Source organism: Salvelinus fontinalis, chromosome 24, assembly GCF_029448725.1.
Source record: "Salvelinus fontinalis isolate EN_2023a chromosome 24, ASM2944872v1, whole genome shotgun sequence".
NCBI lineage: Eukaryota > Metazoa > Chordata > Actinopteri > Salmoniformes > Salmonidae > Salvelinus > Salvelinus fontinalis.
Genome location: NC_074688.1, coordinates 28,245,466 through 28,262,845, shown reverse-complemented (window position 1 = coordinate 28,262,845; position 17,380 = coordinate 28,245,466). Strand labels below are relative to the sequence as shown.

The window sequence follows — 17,380 nt, the reverse complement described above, 5'->3', positions numbered from 1 at the left end:
GTGACAGACTCAACATCCTCTGACCTCACCCTTGACCTCCAGCATTATTCACGGACCACAAAGAGGTACGCTCGCCGGTCGTCTTCTCAAGGACTCGCTGCTCTGAATTGATAAACCAGTTGTTTTGCTTTCTCCAAGCGGAAGAGAGGAGATCAGGACAGGAGCCACCTTCCTGGCCTGAGTTGCACAAGACCAGAGGAAACTGGAAATGCTCAGCTGTACTGGCATGTCACTGTAAAACCTGTAACTGCAGAGCAAAATGCATTTCTGTTACATACAAATCATTAAAATCCAGACGGAAAATATTTACACAAGAAGCCACCTAATATCACACAGTCAAACTCTTCAGTCAATTAGTAAAATCACCATTCTGCGATTTCTCACCGTTAAACATTGCACAGTGTTTGATCATGTGTTTTGTTATGACAATGTTAATTTAATCCTGTGCATTTCAGTGCAATTGCTGTGTTAAAGGAAAACTTCACCCCAAAAATATATTTTGGTATTTGTTTTATTAGTCCATTGTTGATATAGTCCCAATTATCCTTTTATCACATTGCATGATAGTGGTTATTATGAGTAATATACTGTACAGTCCTGGGTGTTAAATTATTTATTAATTTAATTTATCTAATGCTTATATTGCCAGGCTGAGAACACAATCTCAATGTAAAAGTCAACAGTCAGAACACATCAATGGTCTCCCTAGATGATTGTATTGTAAATACAGTATCAGGCTCTATGGCTCTGAGGCTAACCTTGTACACAAAAAGCCACACACAGGAGAAAAGTGATTTCACTGGCAGCCATTAACAGAGAACATGGTCCTATTAAATTGAAAAGCTTCATGTATGGAGCCCTGGTGAAGGCCAATGTCCCAGAGCTGACGGAGCCGCTGCCTGAGTGCATGTGAGGGGAGCGTGAGACTTCTTCGACCACTGCCCCCCCCCCCCCCCTCCCTGTCCTCCTACCTCCTGCCATTTTAGTGAAGGGTTCGTCTTGTGTTTTAATGGTCATTAAGTGCGCTTCCAGATGTTGGCAGGCGACCTGTCCTGACACAGACCTCTGTGTTCCTATTGCAGCAATCAGCACTGGAGAGAGAGAGAGAAAGTGTGTGTTCCTACTGCAGCAATCAGAGCACCGGAGAGAGAGGAGAGAGAGGAGAGAGAGAGAGAGAGAGAGAGAGAGAGAGAGAGAGAGAGAGAGAGAGAGAGAGAGAGAGAGAGAGAGAGAGAGAGAGAGAGAGAGAGAGAGAGAGAGAGAGAGAGAGAGCGAGAGACAGAGAGAGAGAGACAGAGAGACAGAGAGAGAGAGAGGGAGACAGAGAGAGAGAGAGAGAGAGAGAGAGAGACAGAGAGACAGAGAGAGAGAGAGAGAGAGACAGAGAGAGAGAGAGAGAGAGAGAGAGAGAGAGAGAGAGAGAGAGGAGAGAGAGAGAGAGAGAGAGAGAGAGAGAGAGAGAGAGACAGAGAGACAGAGAGAGAGAGACAGAGGAGACAGAGAGAGAGAGAGAGAGAGAGAGAGAGAGAGAGAGAGAGAGAGAGAGAGAGAGAGAGAGAGAGAGAGAGAGAGAGAGAGAGAGAGAGAGAGAGAGAGAGAGAGAGAGAGAGAGAGAGAGAGAGAGAGAGAGAGCGAGCGAGGGAGAACCTTAGAAAAACATGGCAATACACCACACTGTGGATGTCTTGCCTGCTATGTCATTATTCTCTGGGAAGACAATTACAAACACTGCACGGTGTTTATAGTATATAGCATATGGAGATGATCCTTTTATAGTATCTATAATGTGCCATTTCAAACAAGCTGTCAAGGGTTTTTCCACCCAGTGGTTTAATCAGTGTTGTATCTGGGAGGGAGAAGTACATCATCATTATGGATCTGTATTCTGCGTGACTGTAGTAGACATCCAGATTTAAAACCCCTGAAAAGACAACGATAGGAATAGAATGAATGACTAGACGGATAACAATTACTTACTCTCGTTTATATCCATCAAAGCCTTGTGGTTTTCTCAAGGGTTTGAAAACAGCAGATGAAGGAAAGAGAGGAATAGCAGCATAATTGTTGCTGAAGGCTGAAGGGCTTGCGTTTGGAGGATGGAGCAAGGCAGACGTGACATGCAGAGTCAATACAAAAGCTTATCAATAATCCACTACCTGCTACCTGAACAGAATGACAACACTCTCTCAAACTTTAGCCTGCAAATTCTTACTGTAGACTGGAAATGTGGTTTCTTTGATCTTGTATGCTTTGATACCTATTGCCCACAGTTGCATTGACCATGTGTGCATCTTAAATTGAACCCAGAGCCATATGGGACCAGGTCAAAAGTACTGCACTATAAAGGGAATAGGGTACCATTTGGGACGCAACTGTCACGACGGAACCTGAATCCGGGTCTCCCATGGGAAAAAACAACGTGTTGATGGTGCTACCAAAAGGAGCCCGACTCATGTCTGCAACACAATGTCTCGAATACCACCGAAGGTGGCTCCTCTTCCTGTTCGGGTGGCGCTCGGCGGTCGTCGTCGCCGGTCTACTAGCTGCCACCGATCCCTTTTTCCTTTTCGTTTATGTCTGTCTAATTGTTTCACCTGTTCCTTGTTGGGGTTTTGGGATGGGTGCTATTTAGGTTCGTTTTGCCCGCTAGTGTTTGTGCGGGCTTATTGGTTGTTACGTTTGGTGATGTATCGTGTCTGTTTTGGGTTTTTCGCTGTCCAGTGCTTGTAACAAGGTTTGGGTTTTGTTTAGCGCCAGTGTTTTGGGCATTCACCCATGTTTGGACCTGTTACGTTTTCTAAGGACATTAAAGCGTTTTCCCGTACATTTCGCAGTTGACTCCTCATTCATTTTCACTCACCCGTCGTTACACACAACCCATTCTTGACCTGGTTCAGGGTTGTGGTAGTGGTTAAACTAATGGATCACTGGTGTGAGAGGTGAGGTCCAGGCTGCTGGACAGAAGATGTGGGTGTTGCCATGGCAACAAGATGCAGAGCGTTCCGTTCCATAGTAATCACTCAGGATTCCTGAGGTTCCAGTCAGAACAACAATTACGAGGAAAAATAACATGGCTATACCAGTACCGAGTCAATGTGCAGGGATACGATGTAATTGAGGTAGCTATGTACACATAGGTAGAGGTGAAGTGACTAGGCAACATGATAGACAGTAGACTGAGCTGTAGCAGCAGCACACATAGTGGGTATGAAAGTATATGTATGTATGTGTTGGGGTGTCACTGTAAGTATGTGCGAGTGTGTGGGTAGAGTCTAGTGTGTGTGCATAGAGTCAGTGCAAGAGATTTGCTTAAAAAAAGGTCAATGCAGGTTGTCCGGGTAGCCATTTGATTAGCTATTCATCAGCCTTGTTGCTAGGTGGCTGGAGTCTGATCATTTTTGGGGCCTTCCTCTGGTATAGAGGTCCTGGATGGCAGGGAGCTCCACCCAATGGATGTACTCTGCCGTACTCATCCCACTCTGTATCGCCTTGTGGTCGGGTGCCTTGCAGTTGCTGTGCCAAGCGGTGATCAAGCCAGTCAATATGCTCTCAATGATGCAGCTGTGGAACTTTTTAAGGATCTGAGAGCCAATGCCAAATCTTTTCAATATCCTGAGGGGGAAGAGGCGCTGTCGGGCCATCTTCACAACTGTGTGGGTGTGTGTGGACCATCTAAAGTCCTTGGTGATGGGGACACCGAGGAACTTTAAGCTCTCGACCCGCTCAACTACAGCCCAATCGATGTGGATGGGTGCTTGCTCGCCTGTCCGTTTCCTGTTGTCCACGATCAGCTCCTTTGTCTTGCTGACATAGAGGGAGAGGTTGTTGTCATAGCACCACACTGCCATGTCTCTGATCTCCTCCCTATAGGCTGCCCGTCAGGAAGTCCAGGATCCAGTTGCAGAAGGAGGTGTTTAGTCCCAGGGTCCCACGCTTGGTGATGAGCTTGGAGGGGACTATGCTGTTAAATGCTGTAGGTATTCCTTTTGTCCAGGTGGGTGAAGGCAGTGGAGCGCAATAGAGATCTGTGGATCTGTTGGGGTGGTATGCGAATTGTAGTGGGTCCAGGTTGTCTGGGATGTGTTGATGTGGACCATGATCTGCCTTTCAAAGCATTTCATGGCCATAGATGTGAGTGCTACAGGGCGATAGTCATTTAGGCTGGTTACCTTGGCGTCCTTGGGCACCGGGACTATATGGTGATCTGATAGAAACAAGTTGGTATTACAGACCGGGTCAGGCTGAAAATGTCAGTGAAGATGCTTGCCAGCTGGTCAGCGTATGCTCTGAGTACGTATCCTGGTATCTGGCGCGCCACCCTACTAATGTTAACCTGTTTAAAGGTATTACTCACATCGGCTACAGAGAGTGAGATCACACAGTCGTCCGGAACAGCTGGTGCTCTCATGCATGGTTCAGTGTTGCTTGCCTCAAAGCGAGCATAGAACGCATTTAGCTCATTTGGTAGGTTTGTGTTGCTATGCAGCTCACGGCTGGGTTTCCCTTTGTAATCCGTGATAGTTTGCAAGCCATGCCACATCTGTCGAGCGTCAGAGCCGGCGTACTAGGATTCGATCTTAGTCCTGTATTGTTGCTTTTCCTGTTTGATGGCTCGTCGGAGGTCTTAGCGGGATTTCTTATAAGCGTCCAGAATAGTGTCCCACTCCTTGAAAGTGGCAGCTCTTGCCTTTAGCTCAGAGTGGATGCTGCCTGCAATCCATGACTTCTGGTTGGGGTATGTATGTACGGTCCCTGTGAGGACGATGTCGTCAATGCACTTATTAACTAAGGGGGTGACTGATGTGGTAAACTCCTTAATGTTGCCGGATAAATCCCGGAACATATTCCAATCTGTGCTACAAAACAGTCCTGTAGCTTGACCTGGTTGAAAATAGAGAAATGGGACCACACTGCATAGATTGAGTAGTAGTGAGTAGAGTTGATATATAGAGTATAGAGCGAGGTATCAAGCTTAATATATATGTTTATCTCAAAGTGTTGAGAGATTGATAGGCTGTTAACATGTGGTAAGATGTTTGTTGTAGATTGCAGATGTACTACTCAAGTATTCCTTTTAGCAATGAAATACATCAGCTGTTCCCATTGGTAGAAGTTTAGCTATATGGACAGAAGCCATCAACAGAACGGAGATACTTCTGATCTGTCATCATCGTTTATCCTCTCCAGTGGAAACTGGATAGGGGAACAGATTTTAACATATTTTACCCAATGTATTTGTACTTTGCATATCAACGTGGGGCACTCATTAATCTAGACCTCATCCTTAAGGAATATATGGTGTTTTTGTTTTTGTTTATTTGGATTGCAATAAAATTGCTTTTGGCAGAGTAGAAGATATGAAACAGTATTTACTCAAGTTTGTTTACCCTGTCTGTCCCTCTCCCCCCTCTCTCCCTCTCTCCCTCTCTCTCTCTATCTCTCTCTCTCTCTCTCTCCCATTCGTCCTCTCCTCTCTCAAGGTTTCTTCTTTCCAGTGTAAGCCCAGAACCATGAAAAAACTGTCAATTTTACCATCAGAATCTTTTCAGGCATCTTTGGGAACTCAGAGAAGGCCTGAGCTGGAGAGTGGGTCCAAAGAGAATGGGCTTAAAGACTATTTTACATTTATTTAGTATTTTTTATTAACTCATTCTCTTCGGAGGACAAAAATAGCTTATGGATACATAGACTTTATATGCGTCCCAAGTGGCACCCTATTCCCTATGTAGTGCACTAGTTTTGACCAGGGCAAAATTAGAGCACTATATAGGGTATATGATGTAATTCCTCTCCGTTCCTCCTCATTCACAGGAGTGTTGCTGTGGTTCACAGGCTGCTTTCTGTGTCAGTCTGCCAGTCTGACCCTGTGGATGCCGTGCGAGCCTGCTGCCTATAAAACCCAACCAGGAAATTCACCAACCAGTAGGAGAGCAGCTGCCCCAGCATCCCCCCCACTACCCCACTACCCCACCAGGAGGCCTTGATACACCCGTTAAATTTACCTGCAGCAACAGACCATCAGATCCATGACTAGTCAGAAGCCGGCCGCAAGTAAACACACTGAGCAATTTAGATGTCGTAAATCCCACAAGGGGCCTGTTGGCATTTTCATTGAAGCGTTAAAACCCTTTTCTAAATGTGTTTTTGTGAGCTCTAGCTAGCTACCAGTGGTTGGCACACAGAGGGTTGTGAACAGGGGCCCTGCATGCACGTAGCAGCAGCAGCAGAGGTAAATCTTTTAGTTGTGTTTTCTTACGTTAAGTTTATCACTGTTGCTTTTTCACTCTCTGATCCCCCCAGATATTCTTATTTCACAGTGCTGTGGAAGCTACAAACTTAGTCTTTAAGGACCATGCATGTTTCATTTAGCCCATCTAAGGACGTTAGAGTGTATGCTATCCTATTTGGGAAAAATACATTCATTTGACTATTATTTTAATTTTTTTATCTTCTCCATAAATCCCTGTAAGATTGATAGTTATTATGAAATACTGTCAGTGGAATATTTATTGAAAACTAGACAGAACCCCCTTAGACAGATCTGAGCTATGAGGATCGACCTGGAGTGACAGACTCTCCTTGAAATCCTTCTGATAGAAATGTCTGGAAAAAAGATACTCTGTTTCTGGTGTTCTGCTCCTCAGAGAACATACATGTTTCAAAAGGTGGTTAAGGAGAGCAATATGACATGAAGTTGGTTTGGGAACCGAGATCTAGAACATGTCAGAAGTCTTCCAACTAGACAGTAGCTGTCAGTGGGATTGTACCAGTAGTAATATTGAACCAGCTGTACTGTGCATTGCTACTGGCCTCAGGAGGATAACAAACAACCCACTCCAACATCTCCTGAGTTCAAATACAGACCTAAACCTCGTTGTTAATTTAAGTATTTTGACGGATGGATCTCAATGAAGTGAAGCAATAGCAATGTGTTTACTGCGAGCCACTGATACTGTAGTAGTTTTGCTTGGACTGAGGAATGCAATAAAAGCAGTGTGGATTGAACCATAGAAGCTTTGGACTGCCAATGGGAAAGAGAAAATTAAAGACCTTGGAATCTCGTTTGATGGAATTAAAACAAAACTTTTTTGAACAATTCAAGCAGGGAATTCTGGATAAATCAGTCGACTTTCAGTCGATTTCTTATAGAACGTGCAGAACTCTGAGGCACAGTACTGTATAGCTACAGCTGCTCCATAATGGTAGGTTTTCTCATGTTCTTTTTAACAACTTTCCAGAGTCAAGTAAAAACTTTTGTACAGCACATTTTTATGTACAACATACAATATGGTCCTACTGTACATTAACATTTACATTGCAGTTTGGAATTCAGTCATCACTGTTTTGGTAAGTAGAGCTGTGTTGCATTTGAGTACATTGGTGCTTATCACTTGTGGCTATTTTGACACCAAGTTTGGAGACTTTCCAATGGAGAGCCCACAGATTCAGTGATACACTGCGTCTCTAATGGCACCCTTTTCCCTGCATTCCCTATGAGCTTTGGTCAAAAGTAGTGTACAATATAGGGAATAGGGTGCCATTTTGGATGCATAGAGTACAGCAGGAAATAACTGTCATGTCAGAGAGATGATATCAGGTAGCCTCCTAACCAGTGATTCTGCCCTTCTTAACAGCAGCCTGAATACTACATCATTGCTAATGACTCTACTGGGGAATCCCAACATTCACACTCCCTAGTCTCTGAGCACCCTGTGCGAGGTTATGATTCCTGTAATGTTACTCTAACACACAGTATACTGTACATATACTGCCTTGTAGATTGCAATCAGCAGACTAATTTATACTGTGCTGCTGACACACTCACTCTGTGTCCAAAATGGCACCCTATTCCCTGTATAGTGCATTACTTTTGACCAGGGCCCATAGAGTTCTGGTCATAAGTAGAGCACTGTGTAAAGAATAAATGGGGTGCCATTTGGGATACAGCCAAAGAGGAAGTTGTTTCTATGTGATGTCCTGTTCATTCTTTCTCTAGTTCCCTGAGATACTGTTTAGAATAACATCCTCCTGGACCAGGCACCCCAGTCCCCAGACACAGTCCCCAGACACAGTTCCCAGACACAGTCCCCCTCAGACCCCCTCTGCTCCCTTTAGATACCCACATAAATCTACATGCAGGAGAGGGGGATGAGGGAAGAGAGGAGGAGAGGGGCCTGTTGACTCCAGCACTGTGTCTGACCTCCTTTTCCCTCTTTCCCTTCCTTATCATGTGGAAACATATGGCAGACTTTACTGTAGAAGGGGTCTGCCTCTCTCGTTTGCATCCCAAATAGCACCCTATTCCCTATTTAGTGCATTACTTTTGACCAGGTCCCATAGGGCTCTAGTCAAAAGTAGTGCACTAAATAGGGAACAGGGTGCCATTTAGGATGCAACCTTTGTCTCCCACAGAATGAAGGACCTGCCTCCTCTCTCCTCCTCCTCTCTCCCTCTTCACCTCTCCCTCCCCTTCTCTCCCTCTTCCCCAGAATGCTGTGAGGAGCAGAGTGAAGCAGAACAGCACCTGCAGGTGTTCCTGTAAATCACTGCAGCAGGCCAGATGTGATGAAGCATCCACACAGCCAGCAGACATAGCATGTGCTGATTAATACCTCCCTCTTCGTTTACGTCCCAAATGGCACCCTATATTCCCTGTATAGTGCACTACTTTTGAAGCTAGGGTTAAGGTTGAACCGGAATGTAGACATGAATATATGGTTAGTTCAGCCCAGTCAAAACTGTTCGCTGCTCTGGCACCCCAATGGTGGAACAAACTCCCTCACGACGCCAGGACAGCGGAGTCAATCACCACCTTCCGGAGACACCTGAAACCCCACCTCTTTAAGGAATACCTAGGATAGGATAAAGCAATCCTTCTGACCCCCCCCCCCCCCCCCCCCCTTAAAAGATTTAGATGCACTATTGTAAAGTGGCTGTTCCACTGGATGTCATAAGGTGAATGCACCAATTTGTAAGTCGCTCTGGATAAGAGCGTCTGCTAAATGACTTAAATGTAATGTAAATGTAGTTCTGTGGTTGTAGAAGATTCAGGCTAAGGTTAGGGTTAATGCGGTGGTTATAGAAGATTCAGGCTAAGGTTAGGGTTAGACTTTGGTTATAGAAGATTCAGGCTAAGGTTAGGGTTAGACTTTGGTTATAGAAGATTCAGGCTAAGGTTAGGGTTAGTTCTGTGGTTATAGAAGATTCAGGCTAAGGTTAGGGTTAGTTCTGTGGTTATAGAAGATTCAGGCTACGGTTAGGGTTCGACTTTGGTTATAGAAGATTCAGGCTAAGGTTAGGGTTAGTTCTGTGGTTATAGAAGATTCAGGCTAAGGTTAGGGTTAGACTTTGGTTATAGAAGATTCAGGCTAAGGTTAGGGTTAGACTTTGGTTATAGAAGATTTAGGCTAAGGTTAGGGTTAGACTTTGGTTATATAAGATTCAGGCTAAGGTTAGGGTTAGACTTTGGTTATAGAAGATTCAGGCTAAGGTTAGGGTTAGTGCTGTGGTTGTAGGAGTTTCAGGCTAAGGTTAGGGTTAGACTTTGGTTATAGAAGATTCAGGCTAATGTTAGGGTTAGACTGTGGTTATAGAAGATTCAGGCTAAGGTTAGGGTTAGTGCTGTGGTTGTAGGAGATTCAGGCTAAGGTTAGGGTTAGTGCTGTGGTTGTAGGAGATGCAGGCTAAGGTTAGGGTTAGTGCTGTGGTTGTAGGAGATTCAGGCTAAGGTTAGGGTTAGTGCTGTGGTTATAGAAGATTCAGGCTAAGGTTAGGGGTAGACTGTGGTTATAGAAGATTCAGGCTAAGGTTAGGGTTAGTGCTGTGGTTGTAGGAGATTCAGGCTAAGTTTAGGGTTAGTGCTGTGGTTGTAGGAGATTCAGGCTAAGGTTAAGGTTAGTGCTGTGGTTGTAGGAGATTCAGGCTAAGGTTAGGGTTAGTGCTGTGGTTGTAGGAGATGCAGGCTAAGGTTAGGGTTAGTGCTGTGGTTGTAGGAGATTCAGGCTAAGGTTAGGGTTAGTGCTGTGGTTGTAGGAGATGCAGGCTAAGGTTAGGGTTAGTGCTGTGGTTGTAGGAGATGCAGGCTAAGGTTAGGGTTAGTGCTGTGGTTGTGGTTAAAGTTTCGGGTTGAACTGGAATGTGGACATGAAGCTATGGTAAGGATTAAAGTTAGGATAAGGGTTGTGTCAGAGGGTTAGAGTTGAACCAGGATGTGGACATGAAGCTAGGGTTAGGCTGGGTATGGGCCCTGGTCAAATATAGTGCACTACATAGGGAATAGAGTGCTATTTGGGAAAATAGTGCTATTTGGGAAAAGAGTGCTATTTGTTTTCTCCTCAGCTATAAACTCTTTAAACACTCTCTCACACTTAGACCCATACAGCCCCATCCAAACACCAGTCCCCCTCATACACTTACATTAAGACACGGGCCTATCTACCCCAGTAGTCTCTCTTTCAGTCCCATTCCCACCTTCCAGTCCATCCCTCCCTGCCCCCCCAGCCTCCAGTCCCCCTCTCCCAGTAACCCACAGGCCCTAGCCGGAGTCCCCCTGTCACATTAAGACCAAGCACCAGTCCAACCAGTTAATTACCAAATCATGTCACACGTCCAGGACCCTTTTCCCTCTCAGAACCACCTATACGCCTCCAGACCTCCCCTCACACAGAGTCCCCTATAGGAGAAACCTTTTTGGCTCCAGGTAGAACCCTATTGGGTTACACTTAGAATCCTTTCCCCAGAGGGTTCTACATGAAACCCCAAATAATTCTACCTGGAACCAAAAAGGGTTATCCTACGGGGACAGCCGAAAACCCTTTTGGAACCCATTTTTGTGTAGATCCTGTCACACGTCCAGGCATTACCACACTGTGATTTACAGCCATGGCCCTCTCCTCCTAAACCACATCCCAAGCCCCATCCCAATCCTCACCCCCAGACCCCCTCTCCCCATAAGCCCTAGGCCCTCGACTGTACCAGACAATCCAATCCCCCATATTCTCTCAGGCCCGGAACCCTCCCCATCTCAAGCCTCATCCAACCTCTAGTCCCCCTCTTGCCCAGACCCCAGTCCTCCTCTCCCCCTAAGCCCCAGGCCCCTCTCCCCCCGATGGCACCAGGCCCTCCAACTCCTCAGCAGATACCATCACACACCTCCAGGCATTAACCACACAGTTATTTACAGCCGTGGCTGACATAACTGACATGTGCAATGCCTGAAGTACAAACCCTCTGCATTGTCATGATTGTAAAAGAGCCATTTTGCCATTATGTTTTCCTACCCCACTTTATGAGTTGTACCCTTTGGCTGGCGGCCCCCAAATGCTGAAAGACCTATCTAAAACCACCAGGACTATTTAATACATTTGAAAGAATCTGGAAAAATTATTTGAATATTGAGAGATGAATATTGAGAGAACTCACAGACAAGAGAGGAGGTATTTTTAAGTAATCATGAGTACAACTAAAGAGGTCCGGTAAAGTTATTATTAAATCAAATCAAATCGTATTAGTCACACGTGCCGAATACCACAGGAGTAGACCTTACAGTGAAATGCTTACTTACAAGCCCCTACCCAACAATGCAGTTTAAAAAAATAAGAATAAGAAACAAAAGTAACAAGCAGTTAAAGAGCAGCAGTAAAATAACAATAGCAAGACTATATACAGGGGGTACCTGTAACGTTCGTTCTCCTCCTCATCTGAGGAGGAGCAAGGATCGGACCAATATGCAGCGAGGTATGAAGACAATGATTTATTTAACAAAAGACGAACACGAAAAAACTCTTAACAAACTACAAAACAATAAACAACGTAAACAGACCTGAACATGAGAACTTACAGACAACGAAGAACGCACGAACAGGAACAAACTCACAAACGAAACAGTCCCGTGTGGCATAAACACTAACACAGGAACAATCACCCACAAACAAACAGTGAGAACAGCCTATGGTTCTCAATCAGAGGAAACGTAAAACACCTGCCCCTGATTGAGAACCATATCAGGCTAATTGAAAAGAACCCAACATAGAAACACATAACATAGAATGCCCACCCAGCTCACGTCCTGACCATACTAAACAAAGACAAAATAAAGGAAATAAGGTCAGGAATGTGACAGTACCGGTACAGAGCCAATGTGCTGGGGCACCGGTTATTCGAGGTAATTGAGGTAATATGTACATGTAGGTAGGGTTGTTAAAGTGACTATGCATAGATAATAAACAGAGAGTAGCAGCGGCGTAAAAGAGGGGGGGTTGCAATGCAAATAGTCTGGGTAGCCAATTGATTAGATGTTCAGGAGTCTTATGGCTTGGTGGTAGAAGCTGTTTAGAAGCCTCTTGGACCTAGACTTGGCGCTCCGGTTCTGCTTGCCATGTGATAGCAGAGAGAACAGTCTATGACTAGAGTGGCTGGAGTCTTTGACAATTTTTAGGGCCTTCCACTGACACCGCCTGGTATAGAGGTCCTGGATGGCAGGCAGCTTAGCCCCAGTGATGTACTGGGCCGTACACACTACCCTCTGTAGTGCCTTGCGGTCGGAGGCCGAGCAGTTGCCATACCAGGCAGTAATGCCACCAGTCAGGATGCTCTCGGTGGTGCAGCTGTAGAACATTTTGAGGTTCTGAGGACCGATGCCAAATATTTTCAGTCTCCTGATCGGGAATAGGTTTTGTAGTGCCCTCTTCGCAACTGTCTTGGTGTGTTTGGACCAATCTAGTTTGTTGTTGATGTGGACACCAAGGAATTTGAAGCTCTCAACCTGCTCCACTACAGCCCCGTCAATGAGAATGGGGACGTGCTCGGTGCTCCTTTTCCTGTAGTCCACAATCGAGCGTCGGAGCCGGTGTAGTATGATTCAATCTTAGCCCTGTATTGACGCTTTGCCTGTTTGGTGGTTCGTCGCAGGGCATAGCAGGATTTCTTGTAAGCTTCTGGGTTAGAGTCCCGTACCTTGAAAGCGGCAGCTTTATCCTTTAGCTCAGCGCGAATGTTGCCTGTAATCCATGGCTTCTGGTTGGGGTATGTACGTACAGTTACTGTGGGGACGACGGCCTCAATGCACTTATTGATAAAGCCAGTGACTGATGTGGTGTATTCCTCAATGTCATTGGAAGAATCCCGGAATATGTTCCAGTCTGTGATAGCAAAGCAGTTTTGTAGTTTAGCATCATATGACCATTTTTTTATAGACCGAGTCATTGGTGTTTTCTGCTTTAATATTTGCTTGTAAGTTGGAATCAGGAGGATAGAGTTGTGGTCGTATTTACCAAATGGAGGGCGACGGAGAGCTTTGTACGCGTCTCTGTGTGTGGAGTACAGGTGATCTAGAATTTTTTTCCCTCTGGTTGCACATTTAACATGTTGATAGAGATTTGGTAGAACTGATTTAAGTTTCCCTGCATTAAAGTCTCCGGCCACTAGGAGTGCCGCCTCTGGATGAGCATTTTCCTGTTTGCTTATGGAGGAATACAGCTCATTGAGTGCGGTCTTAGTGCCAGCATCGGTCTGTGGTGGTATGTAGACAGCTACGAAAAATGCAGATGAAAACTCTTTAGAAGGATAGTGTGGTCTACAGCTTATCATGAGATACTCTACCTCAGGCGAGCAAAACCTTGAGACTTCCTTAGATATCGTGCACCAGCTGTTGTTTACATAAATGCATAGTCCACCCCCCCTTGTCTAACCAGGCGCCACTGTTCTATCCTGCCGATACAGCGTAACCAGCCAGCTGTATGTTGATAATGTCGTCATTCAACCATGACTCCATGAAGCATAAGATATTACCATTTTTGAAGTCCTGTTGGTAGTTTAATCTTCCTCGTAGGTCGTCTATTTTATTTACGTCTATTTTATTTACTACTACTACTATTACTACTACTATTACCACTACTACTACTATTACTACTACTACTACTGATGCTACTACTAGTACTACTGCTGCTGCTACTACTACTATTACTACTATTACTACTAATATTACTACTATTACTACTACTACTACTATTACTACTACTACTACTGCTGCTGCTACTACTACTACTAATATTACTACTACTATTACTACTACTATTACTACTATTACTACTACTACTATTACTACTACTATTACTACTATTACTACTACTACTATTACTACTATTACTGCTACTACTACTACTACTACTACTACTATTACTGCAAGTACTACCACTACTACTACTACTACTACTGTTACTACTACTACTATCACTACTATTACTACTACTATTACTACTATTACTACTACTACTATTACTACTACCACTACTATTATTACTACTACTATTACTAGTATTACTACTACTATTACTATTACTACTATTACTATTACTACTACTATTACTATTACTACTACTACTACTACTTTTACTACTATTGCTACTACTACTATTACTACCACTAATATTACTACTATTACTATGACTACTATTACTACCACTACTATTACTACTACTCTTACTACTACTATTACTACTAATACTACTACTACTATTACTACTCTTACTACTACTACTATTGCTACTACTACTACCACTACTATTACTACTACTATTACTACTACTACTATTACTACTACTACTACTACTATTACTACTACTACTACTACTACTACTACTACTATTACTACCACTACTATTACTACTACTATTACTACTACTATTACTAATATTACTACTACTACTGTTACTACCACTACTATTACTACTACTATTACTACTACTACTATTACTACTACTATTACTACTATTACTACTACTACTGTTACTACCACTAATATTACTACTATTACTATGACTACTATTACTACCACTACTATTACTACTACTCTTACTACTACTATTACTACTAATACTACTACTACTATTACTACTCTTACTACTACTACTATTGCTACTACTACTACCACTACTATTACTACTACTATTACTACTACTACTATTACTACTACTACTACTACTATTACTACTACTACTACTATTATTACTACTACTATTACTAGTGTTACTACTACTATTACTACCACTGTTACTACTACTACTATTACTACTACTACTACTGCTGCTGCTACTACTACTAATATTACTACTACTATTACTAATACCATTACTACTATTACTACTACTACTATTACTACTATTACTACTACTCGTATTTTACACTACTACTACTACTACTACTATTACTGCCACTACTACCACTACTACTACTACTACTACTATTACTACCACTACTATTACTACTACTATTACTACTACTATTACTACTATTACTACTACTACTGTTACTACCACTACTATTACTACTACTACTATTACTACCACTACCATTACTACTACTATTACTACTATTATTACTACTATTACTGATACTACTGTTACTACCACTACTATTACTACTACTATTACTACTACTACTATTACTACTACTATTACTACTATTACTACTACTACTGTTACTACCACTAATATTACTACTATTACTATGACTACTATTACTACCACTACTATTACTACTACTCTTACTACTACTATTACTACTAATACTACTACTACTATTACTACTATTACTACTACTACTATTGCTACTACTACTACCACTACTATTACTACTACTATTACTACTACTACTATTACTACTACTACTACTACTATTACTACTACTACTACTATTATTACTACTACTATTACTAGTGTTACTACTACTATTACTACTCCTATTACTACTATTACTACTACTAATGTTACTACTACTATTATTACTGTATTCAAATATGAACTTTCTCTCTCTCTCTCCCTCTCCCTCTCTTTCTTTCTCTCTCCCTCTCTTGGCGACCCCTCCCACCCTCTACACCCTCAGATCGAGAGGCCTCCCTCTGGCCGGCGCTTCAGAATGCCCATGACCAAGAAGAATGTGTTCAAACATTAATTAGTTCCTTGTGCTGTTGGACTACTTAATGCAAAGTAAATTGTATCAGCATATGTACCTATCTATCCAGTGCAGTTGGGACAGCGGTCGGTTGTGAGTGAATGTATCAATGTCCTCTATGTGTTTAGAGTAAGCAACATGATGGACTGACTGGTTTAAATGTGTCTGATGTGATGCCGTCTGCAGGCCCAGACAGCATCCCTAGCGGCATCCTCAAAGCATGCGCAGACCAGCTGTCTGGTGTGTTTAAGGACATATTCAATCGCTTCCTATCCCAGTCTGTTGTCCCCACATGCTTCAAGATGGATACCATTGTTCCTGTACCCAAGAAGGTCCACAGGTCCACAGACGACGCAATCGCAATCGCCATCACACCAAACAATGTCCTATCCCATCTGGACAAGAGGAATACCTATGTAAGAATGCTGTTCGTTGACTACATCTCAGCATTCAACACCATAGTACCCTCCAAGCTCATTATCAAGGTGGAGGCCCTGGGTCTCAACCCCGCCCTGTGCAATTGGATCCTGGACTTTCTGACGGGCAGCCCCCCAGGTGGTGAAGGTAGGAAACTTTGCTGACCCTCAACACTGGGGCCCCACAAGGGTGGGTGCTCAGCCTCCTCCTTTACTCCCTGTTCACCCACGACTGCGTGGCCATGCACGCCTCCAACTCAATCATCAAGGTGGCAGACGACACAACAGTAGCTGGCTAGATTACCAACAACGACGAGACGCCCTACAGGGACGAGGTGAGGGCACTCGGAGTGTGGTGTCAGGAAAACAACCTCTCACTCAACGTCAACAAAACAAAGGAGATGATCGTGGACTTCAGGAAACAGCAGAGGGAGCACCCCCCTATCCACATCGAAGGGACAGTAGTGGAGAGGGTAGTAAGTTTTAAGTTCCTCAGCATACACATCACAGACAAACTGAAATGGTCCACTCAAACAGACAGTGTGGTGAAGATGGCACAACAGCGCCTCTTCAAACTCTGAAGAAATTTGGTTTGTCAACCAAAACCCTGACAAACTTTTACAGATGCACAATCGAGAGCATCCTGTCGGGCTGTATCACAGCCTGGTACGGCAACCGCACCACCCTCAACCGCAATGCTCTCCAGAGGGTGGTGCGGTCTGCACAACGCATCACCGGGGGCAAACTACCTGCCTTCCATGACACCTACAGCACCCGATGTCACAGGAAGGTCAAAAAGATCCTCAAGGACAACAACCACCCAGGCCACTGCCTGTTCACACTGCTACCATCCAGAAGGCGAGGTCAGTACAGGTGCATCACAGCTGGGACCGAAAGACTGAAAAACAGCTTCTATCTCAAGGCCATCAGACTGTTAAACAGCCATCACTAACTCAGAGGCTGCTGCCTACATTGAGACCCAATCACTGGCCACTTTAATATATAGATTACTAGTC

General features: G+C 43.9%; 1 protein-coding gene across 1 annotated transcript; it reads right to left on the bottom strand.

Moving 5' to 3' along the window:
• Positions 1–13,853: 13,853 nt before the first annotated feature.
• LOC129822510 (uncharacterized protein DDB_G0271670-like) lies at positions 13,854–15,777 on the bottom strand (the record flags this gene model as incomplete). Its single annotated transcript, XM_055880824.1, is given in 2 exon segments — positions 13,854–15,177; positions 15,179–15,777. Coding segments are annotated over 2 exon segments (1,923 nt in total), but the record flags the coding sequence as incomplete, so codon positions are not given.
• Between the last annotated feature and the right edge of the window lie 1,603 nt (positions 15,778–17,380).